The sequence below is a fragment of the Meleagris gallopavo genome, chromosome 15 (genome assembly GCF_905368555.1).
Source record: "Meleagris gallopavo chromosome 15, MGAL_WU_HG_1.1, whole genome shotgun sequence".
Lineage (NCBI taxonomy): Eukaryota > Metazoa > Chordata > Aves > Galliformes > Phasianidae > Meleagris > Meleagris gallopavo.
This window is the reverse complement of record NC_139418.1, coordinates 3,047,441-3,074,827: the sequence shown is the minus strand read 5'-3', so window position 1 is coordinate 3,074,827 and position 27,387 is coordinate 3,047,441. Positions and strand designations below refer to the sequence as shown.

General features: G+C 42.9%; 1 protein-coding gene and 2 long non-coding RNA genes across 9 annotated transcripts in view; 1 reads left to right on the top strand and 2 right to left on the bottom strand.

Annotated features, from left to right (window-relative positions):
• Positions 1–127: 127 nt before the first annotated feature.
• On the top strand, positions 128–22,992 carry GABRP (gamma-aminobutyric acid type A receptor subunit pi). Of its 4 annotated transcripts, none has more exons than XM_085236492.1 (10): positions 128–240; positions 9,564–9,653; positions 10,935–11,047; positions 12,610–12,677; positions 13,116–13,333; positions 14,282–14,364; positions 16,559–16,696; positions 17,834–17,986; positions 18,455–18,648; positions 19,304–22,992. In XM_085236492.1, the coding sequence occupies exons 2-10, from the start codon at positions 9,598–9,600 to the stop codon at positions 19,616–19,618; spliced, it is 1,338 nt and encodes a 445-aa protein (XP_085092618.1). In that variant the 5' UTR covers positions 128–240; positions 9,564–9,597; the 3' UTR covers positions 19,619–22,992. The 4 variants fall into 4 exon arrangements, with proteins under 4 accessions (XP_085092618.1, XP_085092616.1, XP_031411527.1 ...); XM_085236490.1 differs by lacking the exon at positions 128–240 and adding an exon at positions 3,588–3,944; XM_031555667.2 differs by lacking the exon at positions 128–240 and adding an exon at positions 3,588–4,127.
• Positions 3,451–9,837, bottom strand: LOC146543312 (uncharacterized). Of its 2 annotated transcripts, none has more exons than XR_014886537.1 (3): positions 6,175–9,837; positions 5,333–5,785; positions 3,451–3,591 (listed from the first exon to the last, which is right to left on the bottom strand). It is a non-coding gene; the product is annotated as an uncharacterized LOC146543312 (long non-coding RNA). The 2 variants fall into 2 exon arrangements; XR_014886538.1 differs by having other exon boundaries at positions 5,333–5,780.
• LOC109370047 (uncharacterized) overlaps positions 11,562–27,387 on the bottom strand; it is a 22,855-nt gene continuing 7,029 nt past the window's right edge. The window contains exons 3-4 of one of the 3 annotated variants that reach the window (XR_014886543.1): positions 18,230–18,323; positions 11,562–11,657 (exon numbers count right to left, since the gene is read on the bottom strand). This is a non-coding gene — a long non-coding RNA (uncharacterized LOC109370047). Of the gene's footprint in view, positions 11,658–18,229; positions 18,324–21,118; positions 23,490–27,387 lie in introns of those variants that run through there. The other 2 variants (XR_014886544.1, XR_014886545.1) reach the window with 2 other exon arrangements.

Genomic DNA, 27,387 nt, shown 5'->3' with positions numbered 1-27,387 from the left:
ACTCCACAGATAGCTCTTAAGATAAGAGGTCCTAAATGTAATACGGGACTGTGCTGTTATACCCAGCGCTGTTCCTTGGTGGTATCCCACGTGGGCTGCCATATGGCACATCCCACACTGGAGGCAGCTGCAGCTTCGCAGGGAAAGGCTCGTAGAGGCTTCTGATCTGGGAGCAACTTTGTGGGACATGGTGGTGTCTATGGATGCTGGTGGGTGCTTGAGGGCTCCGTGGTAGCACAGGTACAGCAGCGGGCACCCAGTGCTGGGTGAGGGGCACTTGGTGAGGGAGGGAATAGTCTGCATGCCTCTCCCTGCCCACACGCTTCCCTTTTTCTCATTTCTCACTTCTCTAAGCATGGGTTGCATTTATCTAAAGCATCGAGAGTGCTAAGAAGCAATTTCAGATGCTGCAGGTAGAAGCTGCTGCTGGGGAGTGGTTCTGCTACCAGCTCAGCAACACAGGTACAGATGTAAAGTCAATGCAGTGAAGAGGAAACACTCAGGAGAAGGCTGATGCCAAGACGATCTCTTTGATCCTCTTATAGAATTTCCTGTGTGTGAAGTGGCTCTGAGGTTAGTTTCTGATGGAATTTCTCTTTATCTGAGACAAGAGGAAGTTGAACTTGTGGTCTTTCACGAATCTTGGATTCAGTCAAGTGGAATGTGGCTATTTTTTCATTAGACTTGCATCTTTATTATGTGTCTTGCAGCAGGGGACTGAGCTTTTCTTGTATTTTTAGTATGTACGAATTGAAAAAGAATTGTAAGAAAAAGATTGTAAGAAATGGAAACAGTGCATCTGTCTACAAGAGGTGCTCTGCTCTTGTTAAGCCAGGTCCAAGGAGCTGCCACGTGAGCTCTTAACCAGGAAACAACAGTGTTTTGGTTACCAAAAACCAAAGTCTCATCAAACTGATACCAGTGCACAGAGAAAAGACAGAAATATTGCAGAGAAAATAAATCTGTTGATTGTTATCTGCGGGTTGCATCCATTCACTGCCTTGTCTTAGGATGTGGTGCGTATGCTGGATTCTGAGCTCAGGCATTGCCTTTTGGGAAGCGTTGCTGTGATGGTCTCCTGCTGTAGTGCAATGCAGCTCTGCTTTCTGCTGCAGGCTCTCTGCATGTCACAGGTGGGCAGTGACATCCAGCAGCAGGCAGGAGGCGGACAACCCAGTGTGCATCTTCTGGCATCGTGGCTGAGCTGCCCGGGGCTGCAGTGCCAATAGAGCAAAGCAGGCAGTGCTCACTTGAGAAAATCAGTTTCTGAAGGGATGTGTTTGTAGAGTACATTTATAGAGAGGAAGGGCAGTGTGTTGGTGAATGAAGCTTCTATGAAAGTCCACAGCCAGAAACGCAGCTTCTCTGCTGCTGGTGATCTCACATTCAAAGTGGTAAAAAGTGCAGAGCTGTAGAAGTAGTCTTGAACTACTGGGTGCAAAGTACAGCTCTAATGAAATGTGACAGCGTGGCTTTCACGTTGCCACATTCAATTCATCAATATGAAGAGGGCAAACACTTTGATAGGAGGCCTGGGATGATGAATGGGCCTGGACATGCCTCATCACTTGTTGAAATTGCAACCACCTGCTGAGGCTTCATTAACTGCAGAGGTTGTTAGTGGGCACCCCATGAACTGTGGCTGTTGGGGGCTGCAGGCTGAGACTCGCACAGAGCTACTGCACCAGGCAGGGTCCTCCCAGCTATGGGCACACACAGCCCAAGGATGGGTGGTGAGGTTCCCTCCAGCCCTGGGGACACGGATGGATCCTGAGTGCCAGGGCTGCCCTTGGAGCTGGGAGCACATCTGTGCCATAAAGCACAGCGTAAGAAAATGTCACCACTTAATTTTCCCAAACCTTCGCCCTCCCTTCTGAGAGGAATGCCGTCAGTTTAGGAGAAGTCAATTTAGAACAAAAGACCAATGAATGTGGTGGCTCTTCTTCTTTTGCAAGTTTAAGCACCTCATCTTTCCTCAGAGAACAGCTCTAAATCATTTTATTTGCAGGCCCTAAGCAGGAATTTGTATTCATGCTAAGACATTTATTGAGTTAATTTATTTAAGGCTGGGGCATAATTTCTAATAATGGAAGAGTCTCTAGGCCCAGTGAAATTGTCTCCCTGATAGGGCATTAATATTTTAAGGGATTATAATATCTGCCAATTGATCCATGCCTCTGGGGGCAGGCCAGCAGTTAGTGATGAGCGCCGTCCCAGGGATGGCCTGCAGTTATGCTGTACCCCGCACAGGGCCTGAGTACAGCATACAGCTGCTGGACGTGGCACCGTGTCCGATTCAAACCGTGGCCCAGGTATTTCACACAGTGAGCTCTGCAGGCCCAGGAGTATCTCACTGCCCTGCTGAAATTCAGACTGGTATGTCCTCAACATGAACGGTGGAGCTGTGCTCCTTGGGCTCCATCTGGTATTTTTCCCACATGCTCATCCGTCAGTGTGTTGTCAAGCCCCTGAGTTACAGGCTTTGGCAGCTCTGTCCTGGCTCCTTCCGTTGCCCACACTGGGACCTTCCACCCAACAAGGTTCTGCCCATCTCAGCACACAGCGACCTGCTCCTGGGAGGCAGAAGTGTAGTAAGGATTCAGGAATAAGAAAGCGATCCTTTCTCTTGCTCCTTTTGTCCTCTGAGAGGTCAGCGAGTCCCTCCTGCTTTCCCTCCTGGAGGGAAGGGCCAGGGCACGTAGCGACTGCTCGGCTGCATCACATTTGTTGCTTAATTGCCCCGTGGGCAGCCTGCACTGCACGCAGCGCTGCGATGGAGCCCAGCCAACAAACCTCTGTCAGGGAAACTTTCCCCTTGACCTGGCTGTCAGTGATGACAGAGGAAAGCAAGCCCAGGATTAAACAGCACATCTGCACGTTTCTTATTTTATATTTGCCTGTTTGGTGTTTTTGAAACCCTTGGAAGGGAAAAGTCCAGGTGCTCACTGTGTGGACTTTGTGGCTGTAGCCCTCTGGTAAATTGGCTGTGCCCTGGGTCAGATATGGAATCATAGAACCATTTATGTTGGAAGGGACCTTTAGAGGTCATCTCTTCCAACTCCCTGCACTGAACAGGGATGCCTGCACTAGATCAGGTGCTCAGAGCCCCATCCAGCCTCACCTTGAGCGCCTCCAATGATGGGGCATCCACCTCATCTCTGGGCACCCTGTGCTTCTTCCTTTATATCCAGTCTAAATCTCTCCTCTTTTAGTTTATGTATTATACATTGTGAGAATAACAAGAAACAAAGGGTCTGATTTATTATTTTCTCTATATTTGTTGATTTTATTTTTATGCCCCTCTAATTCCTTTCTGTTCAAATGACATAATCTCACTATTTTCAAATTCTACTCACATGAGAATCTTTCCATAGTAGTTATCTTTTTTTTTTTCCCCCCCATTTCCTCATCTGGCATACTCAGAATTGAGCAGAGTACTCAGTGAAGCCTCTCAGTAAACCACCTCTGCTTTATTTGCTTTTAATGTAAGAAGATCCTGCAGCCTTTATCCATTTCTGTACGTAGATGGTCTGGAAGGGTGCACAATTTCGTGTCCCACGAGGGAGTTAATGTCATGCATGCATGTCTTGGCTGATAGGAACAAGAGTAATTAAGTCTCACATAAAATACCTGCACATACACAATAGAGGAGACTAAGTGAGCAGAACTGCTGAGGTGGGAGGGACCGTATATATAGGGTTACAATTACAGGGCTGGCAAGTTGAGAGCAAAATCATAGAAAGCAAGGTTGCTTGGCTGGTGATCTCTGTGCCTGTTAGGAGGGAAGATGAGCTTCTTGCACCCGGCCCTGGATCCCTGCCTGCAGTGAGGGGCAGGTTTCCTGAATGAATGAAACCAGTGCTCAGCAATAATTCCCCAACATGATGGAGCACGGGCAGCTGTGAGCTCACGGATCTGCAGCCATAGGAGACAGAAAATTGCAGGCAAGTTTACATTGCAGCTGGAGTTAAGATACCCAGTGCAGGAGAAAAATGTGCCTGGAGCAAGTTAAATTTCTGTATAAAACAAATTACTTAGAAATTTTATAGACATGGCATTTGTTTAGAGTAAATGAATTGACCAAACAGAAGCCAAGCTTGATGTTCCAGAGGAAGAATTTATTTCACGTAAGTAAACCTCAGTAAGCTTCATTTTTATATAACTTAAGGCTTTCCGCATGTATTTGAAGGACTCTGCCCAGCAAGCTGCAGGCAGACCTGTGTGCTGGGTGGGAATGTGAGCAACGGCTGCCATTCCCACAGCTGCTTGAAGGATCAGAGCATCTTTAAAACATAAATGCATTACCTGGGCATGGCTTTAACACTCTTACGTAAGGACTGAACCTGATTTTATATTAACATTTCTTGTATCTTGAATTTACCTCTGTCTTTCATTGGAATGAATAAGACAAGAAGCAGACCTGCAGTGTATGGTGTCATGGAAGTAACAGGACAGTTTCCCTGCTCTCATACTGCCCTAAACTAATAGTACTATCTATGAGATCAGTGTATATAAATGTCTGGGGCACTCCAAGTGCTAGCACACAGAATAGAGTCTATAAATCATGCTGTTAGTGCAGCCAGGCCCTTGGGACAGCTGCCTTTTGGAGCAGCTCCTGCCCCATCACCACTGTGTGATCCTGTCCGTACACAGGGGCTGATCCCACACAGCACTGAGCTCTGCCTCACACTGAAACACAGCAAGGGCTGCCTCAAACAAGCAGGGTGTGTGCTGCAGCCTCAGCGAGGCCCTCGGTGGTGCTGCTGTTTCTGGAACTGAGAGGTCATTTTTCATGTGATGTCACGACAGTGGTGTGGATGGAAAGAATCCACTTTTTACCAATAGCAAAAGTTCATGGAAGTTCTTGAAATTTCTGTGGGTATGATGAAGTCACCTGTTTACCTGTCTGTGATTGCTGATAAGCACTGAAGGCAAGTGAACAGCAAAAAGCAGGTTACAGAAGCTGGCATCTGCCTGGCACGTGCCTTGCTGAGCTGAGGCTAACACAGCTTCACCATGTGCCTCCTGCTCTTCCAGGCAGAAATTGGGCTGCAGGTGATTTCCTTCATTTTGTCCTGTTATCAGACAAGCTGGCTGAAATTTGAGTTCTTCAAACAGGGAAATCAACAGGGAAAAAAATAAGTGTTTTGTTTAGAAAAAAATAAAATAATAATGAGATTTGGACACAACGCTAAAATAGGAAAGGCTTCACATGTCAGTGTGGTTTGTTAGCAGACTTGGAAGTCTTCTCTCTGCCTTTAGTTAAAAAATATTAAAGCAAAAAAAAAAAAAAAAGTTTTAAATTCAGACAACTCATTTTGATATTACCCACTTGTGTGGTGCTGCTCCATGTCTCATCCCCTTTCCCTGCATTCACATCTGATGTCGCCTTTGGTCCTGACCAGCTGGGGGCAGAACTTGTGTATCTGTTGACACACAACAGGATCTCACTAACTATTTAGTTCTGTAAAAATAAGGTTAATTCTGTATATGTTGATTTTTAGCATCAAATCTGCAAGGTTTCCAGTAGGAGTGGCTTACAGAAATATGTGGCACATTTTCTTGTTTAATTTTTCTCTTTCTTGTAGTCGCTCCACGTTTTCTCCTGGCCTGACAAAATAGATATTTAACATAGAATCACAGAACCATTTGAGTTGGGAGGTAACCTTAAAGGTCATCTCGTCCAAATCCCTGCAATGAATAGGGACACCTACATTAGATCAGGTGCTCAGAGCCCCATCCAGCCTCACCTTGAGTGTCTCCAAGGCCAGGGCATCCACCTCATCTCCGAGCAACATTAAAAAAAAAAAAAAAAAAAAAAAAAAAAGAAATAATTTCAAGTTAACTCTAAATTTGAGATACTTGACAGGCAAATCATTTTGAATGAACTGAAAATAAAACCTTCATGACTTGTTTGGCCAGTAAATTAAAATTTGAACAGCTGTCAGAATCATCAAAATATACAGCTTGTTGGCTGCAGCTGTGCCAAGAGCAGGTCATGCTAAGAACCTTTCCATACAAAATTCTTTTCCCACCCACATCCCCAGAGTAATTATTCAAAATCAGACAGCTGTCCATAATTCAGACTGGGCAAGGGGAAGAAGTACTATTTTTTTAAAAAGGCAGATTGTTAGGCTTCAATCACTCAAACCTCTTCTAGATAAACTTGCTGACCTGGATGTGACATCTTGGCTTCTGCAGAGCCTGTGAAGTCTGATCCCAGGGTCCAGAATGCTCTTCTTCTTTCATGGGTTTGTAATTGTATTTAGCAACTACTGCAATCATACAGGTGGCCAAAGAAAGCTCGGCATGGGATGGTGCAGCCAGTCATGAAGCTGGAAACTCCTGATGATAGTGTCATGATGCTTTCCACCCCAGTTCCCTCAGCCACTATTACCACCTGCAGCTCACTGACTCGTCCTGTGGGTCTGCTCTTGTAGCTGGTTTTTCAGATTCTTGCAACAGCTCCTTCTGCCTGGCTTTGGGATGTCATTTGCCCTGAGAATATCAGAGAATGTGCTGATCTTCTGCTGTGTGCAGAGAGACTCGGATGGGGCTTTTTCATCTGTGAAGTGGGAGGTAATGTGGGCCTGTAGTGCTTTCTGTTTCCCTTGCTGTGTGTTATGCTTGATGAGAAGGAGTGGATCACTGTGGGTGATGCTGACAGCAGTACAAAGCTATCCGGGCTCCACCAGGTGTCAGTGTGCACCTCTCTACTGTGATACTTTGCGTTTTCACTCTTAGCAGCCCTTCCAAGTTAAAGGAATGCAGTAGAATTAAGGAACATAGAACTGAGCAATAGTGGAGGCTTATACAAGTGGTCTTGGCTGGTGTAAATAAGCATTATTTCATGAACTTCTATGGAAGCAGATGCAGGCTTATCTACTGAGGAGTCTGGTTGCATGTTTTGCTGTAATACTTGCAGCTTTGAATAATTCTCTGTCAGTAGGAAGAGCATGGAGCTGGGTGAGCTGTTCTCAAAGTTTTCTTTATTTCTGAACATATGCAATAAACGATTTTAGGTAACGTTGGTGTTGGAAACAAAGCTTTCACAACTACTGGTATTGCCTGTGCTGGGCTATTGCTGACTATACAAAATGTCAAGATTAAACAGTGCCTACGTTTGTTTTTTCTATTAAAAGTCAATTGTAATCCTTTAGCAAATAGAGAAGCATAAATGCACAATCTTAAAACTGTTCCTTCCCAGCATACTGTACTAATGAAGCTAGTAATCTCTGATGAAAGCTTCTGAACTATAAAAGCAGAATTGTAGTTGTATTTACTGATACAGTATAATTCTTAGGCTTCCACAAAAACCAGTCTCACAGTTTTGGCACTTCTCTCTCTATATTTATTTCAATACGTAGCTGAGAACTGCTTTTGTTATATTCAGTTTTAGGCACAGATGTCACCCTTTTCTGGCCTTGTGAGTGCTCTGACATACTGAGTTTCTAGCTGTCTTGGGTACTCACAGATCACGGCTTCCCAACCCTTGATATACTTATCTTCACAGCCGTGTTTGGAAGGAGGAAAACAGGACTGTGGAGTTCATTCGGGGCTGTGGAAGCAGCAGTTAGAGATTTATCCAGATTGGTTTGGTTTGTTTCAATCTACTGTCTTTGCTAGATAGAAGTAACACACGCTGCAGTGTGATTTTCAGTTAACAAGAGCCATAAACAAGGCTTTACAAGAATGCTTTTTACTACATATGAGGCCTCCATGCATTAGTCATCAAAACAAACAGAATTTGACTTATTTTTTTCAAAACAAGGTCTTAGTAACTGGGATAGACTGACAATGAAATTCAGAAACAGATGCACCAAAATGCTAGGAATTACAACTCCTTTGCAAAATGGATGCTCATGAGGAATGTCCATGAAGGGTTCCTCAGCTGAAATGTATCAGTTTTTATACTTAATCACATGCTGGTTTGTTAAATTACCCTTTCTTACTTTACTGCACTGATCCTTCTTTTCTCATCAAAATTGTGGTCTAATGCTGTGTGAAGAGGTAGATGATTAATCTCTCTAGCCCTTTATGATTACATGGTACTGAGGAGATGTTGGGAACATCTGGAAACATCTGAACACCATGTTAGGACAAAAAGTGCAAAGACTTGTTAGGAATTCAGATGTTAGACAGATATTAGAGCATATTTTACTTTGAAATATATCTTTCTCCAGTGGGATTCTTGTTGTATGGCCCTGCATTCGTGGTGCTTTGAACGTTCAGGTATTGTCACTGGCTGTGTATAGACAAGGATGTCCCTGCTGCCTGGAGCACGACTGTTCCACTGCACCAGAGCTGTACAGTTAGCTGAGAAGGCACAGTGTCCTCTGGGCTGTGGTAAGCTACTGCAGGAAGGCTCTAACCCAAGCAGAAAATTCCCAACCTGTGGGTTATTATGGAATAGCCACCAATGAAGTGCTCATTCACAGTTGTGCAAATCAGGATTCAGGGATTGATGATTTGTACAGCCATTCCCAATTTGTGGCAGCCTGACAGAGAGGAAAACTTACATCTATCTAAGAATGATGTTGCTTTGCCACTACCTGTAGGAAAACTGATACACTGAGGCACACTTTAAACAGCCTAGGGGTGAAGCACTGTTGTACTTCCAGCTCAAACTAGTGATGGTCCAGTAGCAGTGTCCCCTTGGCAGCTGTGCCTTCATTAGCCTGTTGCAGCAGCAGCTTGCTGTGAGAGCGCACAGTTGTGTGGCAGAGTTATCCATACCCCCAGTAAAGATGTGCAGTTGATGCAGCCTTTCAGGCAGAGAGCAGGGATGCAGAGCAGAGCATGGACAGAGTTGCCCATTGTGGCACCAGCATGAGCCTGTGGCAGTTCCAGGCCAGAATCCAGGATTTGGTTCCACTCCCAGAAAGGTCAACGAAACCCATTTGAAGGAGAATGGTTTCATCCCGTTCTGCATGCTGAGTGACTCACCAATTTAGTACTAATAGCGTGGGCTGCTTCAGGTACAAGCTAATGGAGTGCAACGCTACAGAGTTTCTGTGCAGGTGATCAGTGGAGCACAGGAGTGTGGGATGCTGTCTGTCGTAAGTGGGAAGGATCTCATGTGGTTTCAGAGACCTTTGGGAAATTCTTAAATATTTATCTATTTAATCAATTCTTTTCTTTGGTGTCATTCTCAACATCAACTAATCACCACCCCACGCTGAAATAAAAGCCCTATCTAAAACAGTGGTAACTGAAGTCTGGTGAGCCTGCAAAAGGACTTTTGGTGCCGAGTATCTTTTATGAGGAAAGTGTGAAAATGGTGCTGAAAAATGATTTAAGCTAGAAGGAAAACATAGGTGTCACTGTGTGTTGAGGGCGTTAAACATTGCTGTGTGGGATTCTGACTCTGTGCAGCACTTCTTTTCCATGTCCCTTTACTTAAAATAGAATCGTAGAATTGCTCAGGTTGGAAAAGACCTTAAAGATCATCAAGTCCAACTGCAACCCAACCATACTACCCTAACTCTAACAGCCCTCCACTAAATCACGTCCCTGAGCAAATAGTTTTCCTTAAATCACAAACATCTCCTTTTCTTCCACAGAAGAGCAGAGCAAATACTGAAATAATCTCCAGAGATGTTCTGCAGATATTTTTGCTTCTTCAGTCTGTGTCTTTTCCTTCAAACACAAAGGCAAGTGGAGCGTTTGTTTTGCTTTACAGGTCATCTGAATTATAATTAACGTAAGTAATGTGGATCAAAAGGAAATTATGCCTCCAGTTTTACACCTCACTCATAGAAAGTTGGGTGCATTAAGGGGTCAGGCAGGGGGAACAACTTGCACAGGTTCCCAAAATATAATGTACATTGATAGTACAAGCTCTTTTTCTCTGTTCAAGAGCAGGAAATTGTGGTGGTTTTGCTGGAAATTGTCTATCACACTGTCTTCTTCCACCCCATTTCTTCCAGCTGAGTTACTGCCATTCCTGACTGCAGTCAAGTTCTAAAGGCTCTAATATAGCTAATGCTGCACAGTAACTGCTCAGTTTTGCTGTAAGCTTCTTTTTGATCTAAAATCTGCAGCAAGCCTCCAAGGACTGTTAAGTCAGCTTTAAAGCACAGGCCAGCAGTCCTGAGTCTCTGGAGAGAGGCAGCACCTCCTTCAGCCCTTCACAGAGCAGTATCAAACTCATAATGGCTCACTCATATTTTCATCAAGTGAGCACATGCCTGCACAAGCACATTGCACCATGGCACCTTTTTTTTATGTCCCCCAAACTCTGTAGCTTTCTATTTACAGGATGGCACAGCTCTGGGAACCTCACAGTGCCAGGTATCTGATGAATCTTCAGTACAGAAAATGTTAATTTCGATATATAGTGGTAATTTGGAGTGGTAGTCCTGCTCACAGTGCTGCCTTGCTGTCTGTGAAGAGCTCGCTGTTTTACCTCTCCCCTTCTTGGCATTTTTAGAGGCTTCACTCTGGCTGCTGGGATGCTGCCTGACAGTAACAAATAAGGATGAGAGCTTGCTTATGGGAATGATGTTTAAGAAGGAGGAGCTGTTGGGCAGTAAGATTTGTCTTGGGTTATTGTATGTAGGAGGGAAAAGGTTCCTTATATACATTTTATGAGGAGGAACTAGAAGGGGAGATTACAGGTTATTACTAAACTTTGTGATATATTGACCTTGCTTGACTTGTCTGGGACATTTTAAGAATGTCCTTAAGCCATTGTCTGCAAACCTGAGATTATTTGTTCAGATTATTTGCTGTATTCCCACCTCTCTAAGGTATTAATTATTCAGCCAAGGTAAGCAGTGTCAGTAAGTGCTCATTATTTCAATGATGTACTTATTTAAATAAATATTTTACGTAATTTGCTTCTTTGAGCACAGGCTGGGGATGCAGCTGCACACCTGATGTGCCCAGCATGCCTGGCCACATACTTAGCAGTACATTATTTGTGTCCCTAGGAAATGCTCACTGGGACGTGTGTCCAGTTTGGGTGGCAGTGATACAGCATCCCTCCCTGGATTTGAGAACCTCACAATGGGATACAACAAATACCTCAGGCCCTACTTTGGTGGTACGTTGGCTTTGTGCATCTCACTATTCAAAGAACAGTCTGTAATGCTTGTGTAGAGTGGTGAGCATGCTTTAAGCTTTCAATAGCATGCCCCAGCTTAACAGGTTGAGTTCTTTTAAAATTAGCTAGTAGCCAAGGCTGCTCTCTTTCCTATGCATCCAGTGTTACCTTGAATGTGTTGTGCACACATGCATACGTGGGGCAGGAGAATGTGTCCATCTATGAAGGTGAGGGAATTTATAAACTTCAACATCTCTGTGAAAGATCTGACAATAATTAAATTCTGCTGTAATCATGTATGTTTTTGTTTAGAGCCTTACCCGTGTGATTTTCTGCTTTACTTTTGTTTGTCAGTTTACTCAGAGTGGACATAGAAGAATTCTCCTTTCCAGAAATATTGGCATCTGGCACATGCATTCCTCTCACTCTGAGACAAAAACTAAATCTCCTTTAAACCCCTTGTGAAGCTCCAGAGAGACAGCATCTGAGGGGCAGTCAGTTATTTAGGAACTCACCTGAGGCTACTGTCAGCTGTCAGGTCTCCCACCTCCTAGGTGAATGAACGTTGCAACCACATGGAGGGAAAGGGTTTCAGGATGACATTCAGCACCTGAAAAATATTGATGAAAGCTTACAAAAATACTGTGAAAATTTTGATAAACTTTGCTTGTCTTCCAGTACTCATTACCACAACAAAGCCTACTAGAAAAATTATCAGCTTTCTCCAGGAGTTGCACATTCTTCCATTGCAGCTCCTGCAGACTGACTTTCTGCTCTTTGCAGCTTTGAGTTTCTTCCTTTTTCTGACCATGGTGATACATTTCTAGGACAACACGGTATTTAGCAGCTTATTATGCCCAAAATGTGCCATGCAGGAATAGAACAGCTCTGCTAGAGCCTGTCACATAAGCAAACTGAAGCTTCCAAATTGCATGACAGACACACTATACCAGACTGTACCAGCTAGAGCCATGAGATACAAATGGTCAGGCACAGGTTTGACCTCCTCCGGAGTTTTAGTGGGTTTCAGGTGCTTAATAACGAAGGAAGGATGTAAATGACAGCTATATTAAAATATATATAGACATATTTTATGCAAACGATACACCTTTTGGATTTGGAACATTTCAGAACCAAACAAAAGAACTATAACAGCAACAACACAAAACCCTCTAACACAGAAGGAAATTCAGAAAGTGTCCTATAGACTTTCCTACGTGTGATTTAGAGATGAGGGAAAGGAGTTAGAGCAAGTCCCACGAAGAAAGGCGTTGCTGCGTTAGCACAGGGGCCGAAGGCAGTGCTGGAATGCACCAAGCCATGCTGAGAGCAGGACATCCATCCGTGTGCATCAGCTGCCCTCTGGTGGTGGATTTCAAGAGTTGATGATAGAAAGTAGACAACCAGGATTCAGGACTACCTGTGACACTGTGTCTGCTGGTCCTTTGGGTTCCTGCAGTTTCAGAGAGCACAGTGTGCTGGGGTAGCTGGGAGCAGTGCCTGTGCTGGGCAGCGGTCTTACTGCACCTTACATTCTCCTAAGTTTCTGTTTCCTTCCACAGGAGAACCTGTTCAAATTGCAATGAGCCTGGACGTTGCAAGTATTTCTAGTATATCTGAGAGTGACATGGTAAGTGAATTATTTTGCATAAGAGAGAATAGAATCTGCCTGAGAGAATTCTCATATGTTACCTTGTGGTCAGCACTGAAACTCTTCTATTGAAGCTGCTTTGCTTTTAGTGTGACTACTTCTCGGGGTGTGAGGAGAACTGGGCTCTCCTACAGCTGCAGGTTATGTAGATGCCATAGAAATACGGGCTTGTTAGTGAAGAGATGGCCCTGCTGGTTTAAAAAAAAAAAAAAAAAAGTCTAAAAGCAAAAAAACATCTTAGAATGTATGTGGGAAACATAATAAAACTGATGACCTGTTGGTTCTACTGCATGCATGTGGAGCTAAGCTTTGACGGGTTAAACAAATGCATTGTGCCTTGTCACACGTGGCATATCCCTACAGTTTATGGCATGCAGGTGTTCTGGGCGTGCATCCTCTGGTTCTTCTTCTTGCCAGGATTACACAGCCACCATCTACCTGCGGCAGCGCTGGACAGATCCACGCTTAGTCTTTCACGGCAACAAGAGCTTCACGCTGGATGCTCGTCTGGTGGAATTGCTTTGGGTACCAGACACGTACATCGTGGAGTCAAAAAGGTCCTTCCTGCACGATGTCACTGTGGGGAACCGCCTCATCAGATTGTTTTCTAATGGCACTATCTTGTATGCTTTAAGGTAAACCAACCTTTGGCTTTCCCCGATGACAGTGGTTTAGAACAGATTTCCAGAATTATGCAGAGATTACAGAGCATCGGGGAACGTGAACAGGAGATCCTGGTGGAGTAACTCCATGCCCATACCTGTGAGAAAGGCACTGGGGTGATACACCCCTAATAGTGATGGACTCCCTGCCCTCTTGCCGTTGGGCAGATGGAGGGGACCAAATTCTTTACTCAGAGTGGTGAGGTGCTGGAACATACAGCCCAGAGAGGCTGTGGATGCCCTGTGCCTGGAGGTGTTCAAGGCCAGGCTGGATGGGGCCCTGGGCAGCCTGGTATACCCACGGCAGGAGGGTTAGAACTTAAATGGTCTTTAAGGTCCACTCCAATGTAAGCCATTCTATGATGAAATTATTTGCTTATCCGATGCCACTTAGCTGTGATTTCTTCTCTTTAGCAAGAAGTGTTTGTGTAGGTGTACTGTAGAAATGTACGTTGTAACTGTGTGAGGTCTTAGTGTTATCTCTTCCCAGTTCAACATAACTGTCAGTGACTTCAGCTTATAGCAGCTTTACTTGCAGTGAATTCATTTACCCTCTGCACTGAAGCAAGCCAGGGTGTACATGCAGTTAGTTACCGTGTCTCAGGTGGCAAGGGGTAACTTCTTTGTAAGTGCTAATAGTAGCAATGGAAGCATGTGGGTCTACCTTACATCTCCTACCACAGCAGGGCAAAATTCCTGCTTTGGTTACATCTTCATCAGTATGGCTGCAGATAGTGTATCTTAAGGAGGGTTCTTTCTGATTGTAGCAGCTATTCATTTTATAGGTCAAAATGATCTAAATGACAAAACAGAATCCTTGTAGTGGTCTTCTCTGCTAGGTAGTAATAGTAGAGGTCAAAGGTAGAAACATGGCATTATATGTTTTTATTGTGATTTTTGGAGTTCTTTCTGCTCCTACAGAATTACTACTACTGTTGCTTGTAACATGGACCTGTCAAAGTATCCCATGGATACACAGACATGCAGACTGCAGCTAGAGAGCTGTAAGTATAACAAAACCTGGCCGGGTGTTTGTTTGTTCGTACTGAATATGCATCTTAAATATTTGCATTTGCAGTGACCTCCTGAAGTAGCAAATATTAATGTCCGAAAGAAAACAACTTTCTTTCATTATTCTTCAAATGTTTGTGCTGTAATCTACAGATTAGAGGATTGTTTGCCACTGTACAATTAAAACAAAAGTGGTAACAAATCATATCTTTATCAAGGAGTAAATTGTTCAGTTTATATAGAAAGAATTTAATAGTAGTTGCTGGTTTTCCAAATGTGGTCCCTTTTTGCACAACTTCCCATATTTCTTCTGAAACCTGCTGTACCTCCCAAACCTGCCCAGCCTTCTCTGTGAGGGTCACCTGTTACAGTAATAGAGATGGTGAGAGCCTTATTAACAGGAGGAGTCTCGGCCTTGCAGATCTCAAGAAAAGGAATCATCAGTGAGTTCTGCTCTTAAATGTAAAGCTGTGGCAGAATTGGCTAAGAATTCTAACAACAGGTAAATGCTCAAAGAAAACCTGGGATACTACAGGGCTTTTCCCAGGAGCTCAACAAGAGCAGTACTGCTGTTATGGATCTGTGAAGCTCTGCAATAAGCAACTTCCTCCTACTTTGTGTCACAAAAGGAAATGCTTGAAATCTCAATGCTGAAAAGAACAGATTAAACTTCTGGGGCTGCAGCATGAAGCACCTAAGGAAGCACATATTACTTTCACATTAAAATCATATTAGTTCACCGTGGTTAACTTTATTACAAAGAATAGCTCCTGAAATAATAATGGTTGCCCTCTTCTGCTAAAGAATCGCTTGTTTGGGTCTGCTTTAAAAGCGATTGGGTCCTACATCATGCTCAGTTGCTGTATAACTCCAATGAAATTACATGCATATTGCCCACTGGAGGTTTCACTAGGATAAGTGCCCAGAAATAATGCTGTTTAAACATTTGCCAGATGAATTAACAACAATTTATCATTTATTATAAAATTTTTCTTAGTAATCACAATTTATAAAACTGTTTAGAAATTTTGAACAGTCACGTGCTATGATTCTACCTAGGGATTCATACCCTGGACACCTACTTTACGAGTTCATCATACTCAAGCTCTGGTAACTTGTATCTAATTAAAAAAAAGACCAAACACCACAATTAGGTAAAAGTAGAACTGCAACTGCATCTTATTCCTTCTACGAGGATGTTATCATTATACTGATAACGAGGTTGTTATCAGTATAAAGGCATCCCTTCTCATTTTCCTGTAGAAGGGCACTTAATAAAAGAATCAAGTCAGTGAGATGGATAGGCTTTTTTCCTAAATTAAGTGTAAAATGTTGAAGTGAATGACTAGCTGAGGCCTGAGTACAAGCTTTATCCCTCAGACTGAAGTATGGGATGAAGTAACCTGACATTATGTTATGCCATTGCTTTCGTTCCTGGAGGCAATTTTGCAGCCAGCACAAGTATGTATGTAGAACGTGAACTGTTAATCTCATCTATCCCGGTGTTTTGGAGCAGGAATTCAGTGTTACCTAAGCACTGAATACATTTACTTGTAAAGAGACCTAGGCAACATGTAGTCAGAAGGGCCTGGTTTGTAACTGCATGCGAGTCTGAGCTCCACACTCTCAAGTAAGAACACCTTTTCTGATATTTTGAAGCAGTCGAATAGATGGGCCAGAGCAGAGTGCTTCTTCAACCTGGTAGGGGGCTCAGTGAGATCTGTACTCTATTTTAGTTGTTTGTTGTTTTTTTTTTAACTATTGCAATCCTCTGCTCACCTTACATGACCAAACAGATTATGCTCAAGGCTTGAGATCACTGCAGTAGTTTTATCCTGCTCTGTGCAATCGATCTGGGGATGCCACAAATGTTAAATTATCTTTAGCAATGTTAAAATAATTTAAAATACACAATGAAGATGCTTGAAACGGGTTCTCTGCAATCTTTCATGTTGTGCATCGCTCATCACTCACAATTATATGTGTTCCTAAGTCAAATCAAAACCAGCAGACTGAAAACACACAAGCAGAAGAGCCAGCTTCCACCAGTAGCTGATGCAGCGAGAGGGTCTTTGTGCAGCCTACTGTGTGTAGGTGACATTTCTGCTTCCACCCAATGGGGAAGGCAGAGCAACAGCTGGGCATTTATTGGGTGGCCGCAGTAATACGAGTCTTTGTTCTCTGTAGGGGGATATGATGAAAATGATGTCATCTTCACGTGGCTGAGAGGAAATGACTCTGTGCATGGCATAGAAAAGTTGCGGCTCTCTCAGTACACAGTGGAACGTTACTACACCCTCATCTCAAAGTCACAGCAGGAAACGGGTAAAGCAGTGAAGGAGAAAAGCAAGAAAAGCCCTAAATGTCTCCCCTCTCACCTCCTCTCTCTTCTCCAGACTACTGCAGTTTTACTAAGAAGCCTCAAACAAAGCCTCAAGCAAAACTTAATTGTACAAAGAGATGGGAAGAAAGTGAAATCCAGTTCATTGCAATCAGGATACTCTGTGGGATGGAAAGATGAATCTTTTAATATCCTACATTCACTTAATCAGTTTTCTTTAAATTCTAGGTGTTTTCCTCCACAGACGCCTGAATTAAACCTTCAAAATAGACTTTCTTTCTAACTGACAATTACATTATTCTGATGGATTTAGATCCCTCTGTGCAGCAGAACTCAGCATAAATACTCTCTTGTTCACTCAGATGTTAGGGAAGGGGGCAAGTTTTCCTAAAAATGGCCAGGTTCTATGAATGATGGGTTTTTCTGTTTACTGTAGCGTACACAGCCAAAGAACAACATGCTTTTTGTTTCCACACTTCAAAGGGAACTATTGTTTAAATAGCAGAAATATCTCCTGAAAATACTTACAGTCCAGCTCCTAAATCCTTATGTCTGTATAAAGACAAACTGATTTTTAAAAAAATAGACTGAAATTTTTTTGAGTCCAAAAGACACAGTTACCAAAGATCACAAATTGCTAATGAATAAAGGGGATGTAAATCCCTGTGATGATAAGATAATGGGATGCTTTGGGACATGAACTAAAGCATGCTGAAATCAAAAGAAGATCTTTTGTTTAATTTCTCGGCCATCAGATAAGAATGAATTTGGCAGTGGCCCTTCAAAGTAGTTCTTGGGAAAAAATATGCTGTGCTGAGAAAAGAGAATAGAAAAGAGCACTGGCCTTTCTCCACTTTGAGTTATGACACTGCATTAAAATATTCCCACTGCGGATTAAGTTTAGGAGCCCCACTGCAAACCACACGTTGTGTGTACATGTCCTTTTGTCTAGGATATGTTAGATAAGAAACATCTCTGAGGCAAGGAGTCAAGGTTCTGTAAGTAATGCATCTCCCATGATCTCAGTGAGGCTCCACTGAATGGTACTGGGGTCCCCCCATTTCAGGCTGAGGGTCCTTGGAAATCTCCTCACGATCACTGTTTCTCCCTTATGTGAACAGGCAGTTACCCACGACTGATACTGCAGTTTGAGCTGAGAAGAAATGTCCTTTATTTCATTTTGGAGACCTATGTGCCATCTACTCTGCTTGTTATGTTGTCCTGGGTTTCTTTTTGGATCACGCTGGATTCAGTGCCTGCGAGAACCTGCATTGGTGAGTACCTGAGAAAGGGAGATTTCAGCAGGCAAGGAGTGCCTCTGATGGCTGGATAGATGGATAGATTTTCTTGAGACTCTGCTTCAGCAGTCTGCTCACTTTCTGCCTTTACTGACTCCTGGTAGGTTTACAGCAAAGGACAGAGCACACGTTCTTCCTAATGAGCCTTGGTGGAGGGAAGTTTTTGTATTCTTTTTTCATTATTATTAATTGAAAGAATGGAAAGTAAAAGTGAAGTACCTGTCAGAGGCAAGTTGTCAAAAGCAGGGAGAATGTCTGTGAAGCTAGTAGCTAGTGCTACTACACTGCAGTTCAGCTGATGGATGATTTGGATCTGCTAAGAGAAGATGTGTTAGTTTTGTATAGCAACAGAGTGACACTGCTCCCACTACTGGTACACGGATAGAGGATAGGCCAAGCCTTTTCCTAAGTGTCTGTATGAGAAGGTCTTTTCTGTTTTTCAAGGAGTAACAACTGTGCTTTCCATGACAACTCTGATGATTGGCTCGCGAAGTTCGCTTTCAAAAACCAACTGTTTTATTAAGGCCATTGATGTTTACCTCGGCATCTGCTTCACCTTCATCTTTGGTGCCCTTGTGGAATATGCAGTGGCTCACTACAGCTCATCACAAAAACGTACAGCTAAAACACCTCAAGAGGTAAAGTCTGATCTACCGTAACAAAAATCGTTATCTCAGATGAACAATAATTAGTCTTTTATTAACTGCATGAAACTGTTCTTCCTGCTATGGGTACAGCTCACAGCTGCTTCTCCTAATTGTCACTAAATATAATTTTTTTATGTGCAACAAATGTAACAGCAGTGATTATGAACATACCTAGGCCTAGAGTGAATTGCTCAAAGCAGTCTGCTTTAGTGGAAGAAATTAAATATTCACATATGACAATAGTGGTCATCAAGGATACAAATCCTGACAGAAATGAAAGAGCTACTCCACGTCCCTGGTGACTTCTCCAGCTATTTATTGTGTAGAAGTGAAGAGAGACAGATTGCCATGTCCGGCCCATAAGGCCTTGAAGAAGATGGATGTTGGGTTGCTCAGCTATGTCAAGAATTACATTTCTTTAAAGAACTAAAACCATCTAGAAATAAAGGAGTGGAAGAACGTACATCTCTGGGACTCCCAGCACTTCTGAAATTAGCTTTGAATATTGGGGTTTTTGATGAACACATATGAAACTGTGAATTTGCATCTTTATCCCTATGGTCTCCTTATTGATCAATACTTTTCCTCTGTAGAAGCCAAACCTTACAACTGTGGTATAACTGGTATGTATACTCTTGTTTCTTAGGGGCCTGCAAATGAACTTACTAAAGAAAAGGAAGAAATCAACATCACTGGCATCCTCAGCAACTCCATCACCAGCTATAAACAGCAAATTAGTTTTACAGGCATTGAGATTTCCAGTGATAATATTAACTGCAGTGACTTGACTATGAAAACTCATGAGAAAATCAAATGCTTCTTGAGAAACAAAATTTACAGTATTATCGGTTATTTCACAATTCAGAACCCCAGTAATGTAGACCACTACTCCAAATTGCTTTTTCCATTGTTTTTTATGCTGGTCAATGTGTTTTATTGGGCTTATTATTTATATTTTTAGCAGGAATGGGTTTTTGTGTTCTCCCACTTCAGTGGGAAAGGAATCCTGCCAATGGCCATCCAGCTATCTAACCTCAGTGAATCCAGTATAGACAAAATGCTTTTCCTGAGGCCTGGAGTGAGTGGGGTATGTGAGATGCAAAGCCTTCATGCTTCAGCATTAGTAACAGTGACTCTGGACACTTGCTTGTCCAGCTGAGTGGCTTTGCTGGGCTTTTGGCTGGTATGGGCTCTTCATTCCAACATCCAGCCTCTCTGGCCAGGGATGGATATGTAGGACTGCATGTGGCAGTCCACAGATTACCAGAGGTAGCAAAATAATCCTGATAACCTGAAGTGGATTGGAACCTTCTAGTTTAGGTCTCTAGTGAGGATGGACAATTATAGCTGTTCTTCTGTGTTTGCCAGAAATAACAGTAATGGAGGGACTGTGACTGCCATCTCAATAGCTCCTCTGTTCAAATAAGTGAACCCAAAGGCAGCAGTGTGCTGTGCGCAGAGGAATGGCTCCCGTGCATGGCACTTCCCTGTCCCAGGGGTGATGCAGCACCAGAGCAGTGATTTCAGTGATGCTATGCCTTGCTGTTCTTAATACCTGGCAGACTCGGTGAGGTAATCCTCATTTGCTGAAGTTACCCATCCCTGAGACAGATTGATGGGCTCTTCATTTGTAAAGGTGTTTTGTCATTGTTGTTTTTTGTTTTTTGCTTTTTTTTTCCCCAGGCATTTGGATACAAAGTCTATGGGCAACAAAAGCCTTTTATAATGCATCATGCTCTTCCTGTTGGGCTGCTGGCTGTTGTGCTGCAGTTGAGCAGACTTCACTCCCTTCTGTGTCTTCCTCACAAATAGATTGTTTTTCATCCTGGAGAGTGCCTTCAGTTTTCACTCTTAAAGTAGTCCTTGTTTCTTGCCAGTCATGCAAGAGCGGCCAGTTTGCTATCCCTCTTTATATATGGCTCTGCAGCTATGGTGAGTCAGCAGTTCTGTTGGGTGAAAAATCCATGAGTGGGGCTAAAGGCACAATGATCCAAATCAGCTTTTTCCTTTCTATTTAAGTCTTAAAAAACGATAAGTTTCTGCAGAAATTCATATCCTAAGCAGGCCCTGGAAACTGCCAGTTGGCTTTACTTACACTGCAGCTAGCAGGACTGAGAGCTCTGCTATAGAAATAAATATGAGGCACATCCTTCAAATGCAAAATATTTGGGAACCAAATGGCACTTGGTACTATGTATCTTCAGGCTACCGGAAGGGTTTTCATTTCCCAAGTTTAAAATCAACATGTATAGCATGCTTTTTTCCCTCCTTTTTGGTTTATGCAAATTCCATTGCTTTGAGGGTATAGTCTTGTAGTTTCGTAGACAACAAAAGTAATTGACTGTAGTGGCTGCCAGTCAGCAGGAGTTTGAGCTGAATGAGGTCTCAGCTTGCAGTTTATATTCTAGTCTCATGCCTGCATGAGTCCTTAGTCTTACTGAGACTTGCTATAGAAGGTGGGCAAAGCACATGAAACTATAGATTATTTTTTTTAACTTTAATAACTTTTTATTGAACCACCTCACCACGCTATATTGTCAAGGATCTAAGCCACATATTCATAAATCATACATTTTACAAAGAGCAGCACAAAAAGACAAAGGGGAACAGACTTAACAGTGGCAAGTGAATAAACACAAACTCTAATAATGAAATGTTGGCTTGTATATACTGGCATTTAAACTCCATTCCATAAAATGTAATAAAGTGAATATTGGTGATATGAACACAAACCCCCAGAGAGATCCTCTATTAAAAAAAAAAAAAAAAAATCATTGCCTTCTTTCTTTGTCAATTTCTTTCTTTAAAACCCAACTAAAATGTCCTTGTGCACTCGGTAACAGCTGCCAAATATTAATGTTAACAAAAGGAATTTCTTTGTACATTATGGCAGAAGACGTATGAGTTGTCTGAGCTGCCACTCTCAATGCTTGCTTTCAGTAGATGCTGCTTTTTTATTTTACTTTTTTATTCTTCTGTGGCTTTGAGATTGCTCAGGGCTGGTTCTAAGTTACACATCTGTGCAGCAAAGTGTCCTTCACAGACTGGGCCAAGTGAAAGGCACGCTGTCTTGAAAAGTGTCAGCTTTACCTGCTGATTTTGTTACTGCATGGTGGGGGGGAAAGAAAATGGTAAGGGAAGGATTTTTTTTTTCAGTACCATATGAAAATATTACTAAGGAGCTACTGGAGCGGACAAAGGAAACATCTAGCTTTAAAAAAACCCTCAGTATATAGAAAGTATGGGTTCCTGCTTTATTTGCTCTTATCGATCACTTTTACTTCTAGTAATGGACTTCATTTTATAAATAATACACCACATGTTTGGCTGCTGTAACATGAGGTCCTAAATCTGTGGCCTGTCCACAGGGTGGTCCTGAGGACTGTCAGCAGTCAAACCTACTCTCAGCAAGGAATAGATAGCAGAAGTAAAGACAAAGTAAGTAAGCCACCTGTGCTCCATCCTACTGCAGGTACATTGGGCACATTGGAGGGACCAAAGTTAATTTTTTGCAATTGCACATTTTATAGTGAAGCAAATCAACTCAACTTCCCCAATACCCTGGAGGAGTACTGTGTTATTGCTGGTGTTGCTGTGGTCCCACATCTGGTTCTTGGCGGAGACAGATGACCAGCATGAGCCCATTTTGTTCTTCAGAGTGGTCAGGATGGTGCACTGCAGGATCCTGTCTTTCCTGTCCCTTTCAGATGTTGTCTAACATAGGCTAGAAGCACCACTAAATTCAAGATAGGAGACTTTCATATTCTGAAAGGTGTATAATACAGAGCAATTTCTGTGTTTCTGGTATGCAAAGGTAAGCCCTGCTACCTTGACAGACATCAAATGGAAATCTTCCTTTTGCACAAAGGACTGCTATGTAACATTGCTGGTGAGAGCAAAGCCACAGGTAAGCTCTGCACACAGGCTCTGGTTTGCTTAAGGGGTCAGCCTTGTTGTATGCTTCACAGGGAACAAGAGGAGTTCTGAGCAGCAGCCCATTCTCTGAAGGATCTCTGGTCTCTAAGCTAATCAGCTGAGCTGGGAGCTGTTTCATCTCACACTGACTACATCTGCCTGACAGCACTGGCACCACAGATCTGGACCCAAGACCCACCCCACCACTCCCTGCTCCATCACGATGCCAGTTTGATTGTGTTCTTGGCCAAATGGAAATGTATGAAAGAAAAGGTTTACCTGCTTTTTCTGAGATGATTTTGCAGTGATGGCCTGGTTTGCTACAACCTTTCCTTACAAGTATTTTAAGTATTTTCTGAAGCTATAAATTTTGGAATTTTATTTTTTTAAAAACATGCTCTTCGAGCCTTTGCAGAGAAATGGTTGTGAATGTATTTATAGAATCTTTTAGGTTAAAAAAGACCCACAGGAAAACATGCTGCCTTCAGGTGATGCAAATGCTTCTATCTGGTGCAACCCAGAGAAAAATTATGCCCTATAGTATACTACGTAGAGTTGTCCTAGCTAGTGTGGACCAAAGGCAGTCTAGCCACAGCAACATCAAGTATTTTGGGTATTATGTGACTAGTTTAAAATATGAAACCACTGTACTATAGAGGAGGGCTAGAAGAGATTATTACAGCCTGTTTGCAGCCCTTGACTAGAGCCAACGTGCATGTTAGAGAGTAACTGAGTGATAGATACATATCATCTTTGAGAGCATCCCAGCATCATCCTTCTTCCTTCCACATCCCCCACCTTTGTTTTCCCAACCCTTCACCCCAGCACAAGCAGGTCCTGTGCTGCAGCAGCCACCAGCTTGAGCTTGTAGATGATTCTTGCATTTTGAGGAGGATGATGTGTTCATCTGAGGAATCCTGTAGTTTCAGAACATGTGGTTTACATTATGATTTCTGAAAGGTATTTCTATACACAAACACTACCATCTGCTGCTTGCATTTTTAAAAGGTTAATTCCACCTCAAACCTATTCACGAGTGAGTAGCAGAAATCACTTATTTGCTTCTGGCATTTAGTGTCACAGCACACAGCTAGCCAGAAAACCATCTTTTCTTGTAAAAGCTGTATAATGCTGGTAATTAGCACAGCTTCACTACAAATTCTCACTGAAATAACTTCTGTATTCATTGTTTTAAATTATGATCTACTGTTATATCTAAGATAAGACAACAGGCTTCTTGTAAACCTGAGGTGAATATTAAGTCTGTAATTAATAATGTAATGTTTCCTTTCTGTCTTTTGAGTTCTGTGTCCTAAACAGTACGGTTCTCCTGAAAGTTCCTGTGGTCTAAAACTCTTTTTAGTTGTCATGCTAGGCAAGCACTCCAAGAGAATTCAGTTTTGAACTGCAAGTTGCTTTGTTTGGAATAAGAAATGTTATGTCTAATTTTCTTGGTTGGATTAATGCAGATGCTTTTGACTGCAAACAAGAAATCCTTATTTTGAAAGTATTCACACAAAGCTAACATATGGGTGATCATCCCTCCTGATAAACAATATTAACAGAAGACTTATGAACTGTAAACTCAGAGAAGGAAAGCAAATTAAATTTTAGGTATTGTAGTGGAAATGATAAGTCACAACCTGAAGCAGTGATTGAGCACGTGGTGGGAAGGCAGGGCCATCCCAGGGGTGCTCTGCCAGCAATGCACCTGAGTGACTGGAAGGGCTGGAGCCAGGATCCACCCCTTCCCAGACCTCATTTAAGGGTTGCCAGTGAAGGCATCTGTTGCTGGAGATCCCTGCCTACCTGAGGTCTTTCAAAGGTAAGCAGCTCTTTTCCTTCCTTTCTATGTCCATGGCTGCTGCATTTGGGCTCATTCTCGTTTGCTGTAGCTGAAGACTTTGCCAGCCTCCTATTATCATAGCATTACAGGTACGAATGACTTTTTCTCACCACCAAAAGGAAAGGCCTTTGTGCAATGACAGCATACTGCATGAGGATTCCAAACTGAAAGCAAAGTTGTGCATGTACTGGCACAGTTCTGACACAGCAGAGATCTTCAGAACAGAGAGGTTGTGAGTCCCATCAGCATTGTAGCTAGGTGCACCAGGTGGTTGCATCTGCTCAGCACTGAGATGTCTGGAGGCAGAACCTGACAGCATGCCACCCTGGAGGGCTGTGAATCTAGAAGCTGCCTCATTGGTTTTTTTGCCCAGCATGTTGTGGGTTTTTATATTCAGTCACACTGCACAGGCCCTCTGTATTACAGAAGGAGGTATTTGGAAGGAAACGGTATTTGGAAGGAAATGTTTCCATGCTTTTTTTAGTTACGCTGTTTTACAGAACATAGAATAGAATACTATACTATTAAAAATTTATGTTTTACTGAATTGCGAGACCCAAAAAGTAAATCCCCAAACTTCACAGAACATGGAATTAAAGCTCTGAAAGGATGCGACCACAGCAATCTCTGGTCGTTGCTGTAGGACTAAGTTCTCCCACCGGTTCAGAATTGTAAGCTTTGTTCAACCCTTACTGTATTGAGTTTTACACTTTTGCCAACCTAAAATGTATCTTAGAAATATTTTTCTCCCTCCAAAGGAGGCAGTGAGTTTTGCTTTTAGACGACCAGCTCAGATTTCCCTGGAGGTGTCCTCCTGTTTTCAGTTGGCTTTTCCCAAACCAGCCTACCTTTAAAGCCTGAAAAAAGGAGTGGGTCTGTTTTCTCATAACGCTGTGGTACAGGAGAGGAGTCAGGCACTGTTATACCATCATGCTCTACAAAACTTTCTTTTCCACTCTGCTGTCATAATGAGCAATCCACTCATGCAGTATCAGTAGATGCCATTAAAGTGGCATTTTCTATAAGCAGAGTTTTCCAGCTAATAGGAAATCTCTTCTAAGCAGATTTAGAATTGTCAGATGTCATCAACTGTAATCTCAAATGTAAGACCAGACCAACTCTTCAAGAAGCACTCGTGATTTCAGACATCCACTGTAGCAAAACCATTCTGACTTCAGTGCATGCAAGATGTTTGTGCTCACTATCTCTAGCCACGCTGGTTAGAACAAACTGAAAGTTCTAAGAGTGTTTCATCAGCCTCGACAACAAAATACAAACTAAAGTACACCCTGCTGGATAGGGACAAAGACCATTTGCCCTGCCAACTCAAACAGGAAGCCAGCTAAGCAAAAAAGAAAAAAGGCTGGGTGAAATCCTGAGCCCATTTAAGTTAATGGGAGTCTGGCTATTGATTTAAATGGGCTCAGGCTTTTGCACGTAATTCTCAATTCATGCATATTTTTCACTCATATTCCCCTCACTGTTCCAGGTTTCATACCTTTCATTAGGAGAAGACGTGCAAAGCAAAGCTATCACAGATAAGCTACCCAGCTTATTGTCACCCTCAAAAACAAAAGCGGAAAGTAGCTGGGACTAGTGCTGGGCTTCCAAGGCTTGGCAACCCCCAGTCCTAGCCCTGCTCCATCCCAGCCCCAGACTGTAAGCATTACCGAAACACTGTGAGTGAAAGGTGTGGGTCTGTGCTGGTACAGAACCTGCAGGTGAGTGTCCCTGCAGCCTGGGTGGCCCAGACAGATGCAGCAGAGAGCAGTACTTCCCAAGGAGCTCCTGACAAGTAAGAAGCAGCAGGAAGGAAAGGCCTTGCTGGAAAGGCTGAGACCAAGTTCTTTGCATATGCACTTCCCCTCTTGTGTTTACAAGGCAGGTAGGTTTTATCTGGCTACTGTTCAGATTCTGGGGAAGGGAGGCCTTTGGTTTGGCCCTGGCTCTGAACATCAGGACTTTGAGGCTCCCTGCACTGCTATCTGCATGTAACGAGTACCATAGGGATCTTGCTTTCTAGGAACTTACTACACAGCAGTCCATGAGAGAAACTAGATGAGGAGTGATCTCAGAGAAGAGCAACCCTGTCATCCAGCTATGCACACCTGTTTGTCAGTAGGCAGCACACAAAGTCCCGAGCACAGCAGGGATCAAACAGCAAGAGGAAACACTTGTGCTCCCAGACCTTCTTCCAGTGGTAAGAGTGCCTCTCTCCCCACACACAACACGCATATCCCTTCCAAAGGTGAAAGAAAACCTCCGAAGTTTCCTCTCTCTGCCTGCTTTTAGGGATAGGTAGTTTTTGCTAATGATACTTTCCATTATAAAGTTTCCATTGCTTTGGAAAATATTAACTTTGCTGGGTAGATCAAACAGGCCCTGCAGTTATAGTTAGAATATCCTAAAGATTTAGTTCTCAGTAATAACAGGGCTAAACCACAGCACTGCCAGAGGCAGAAACTATATTATTTGAAATGAAACTTCTCATAAATATCCAGCTATGAAGTCATTTTGTATCAGCTGCTCGTATATAAACTGGACAAAGCAAACTGTCATACCCATTAACGTTAAGGCTGCCAAGGAAAAATTACTCTGTATTCATTTCTGTAAGTTTTAGAGTTCCTTCTCTGAAGGTGACTTTCACAGCAAAGACTGGTTTGCTCTTTTTAGAAACTCCAGGTACAGGCAGCTAGTATCATCACCAGTGCAATCACTGGGCTTCAACCAGCTTTTGTATCCACGTGCTGCCTCTCTTGTGGGGGACAGGCAAGTACGCTTAAGCACATCTGCCCCTCAGAGCTAATAATACTTCTCAAGGCTTTGTTATGTGGAAGTACCTCAAAGTATTTCCTTAAGACAACACCATGCTGGTTTTGTTTTCTTCCTTCAGCCCCTCTCCAAGTGATTGGAGCACTTCTGTGGCAGGTCAGGGATAAGGATCAGTCCAGTCTTCAAACACACTGCTG

Excerpts from the sequence above, each read along its gene's own strand:
- GABRP (XM_085236492.1), top strand. The coding sequence starts at position 9,598 with ATGTTCTGCAGATATTTTTGCTTCTTCAGTCTGTGTCTTTTCCTTCAA. Across the intron at positions 12,678-13,115 it reads GTATATCTGAGAGTGACATG|GATTACACAGCCACCATCTA; the intron begins GTAAGTGAATTA and ends TCTTCTTGCCAG. Across the intron at positions 18,649-19,303 it reads CAGCTAAAACACCTCAAGAG|GGGCCTGCAAATGAACTTAC; the intron begins GTAAAGTCTGAT and ends CTTGTTTCTTAG.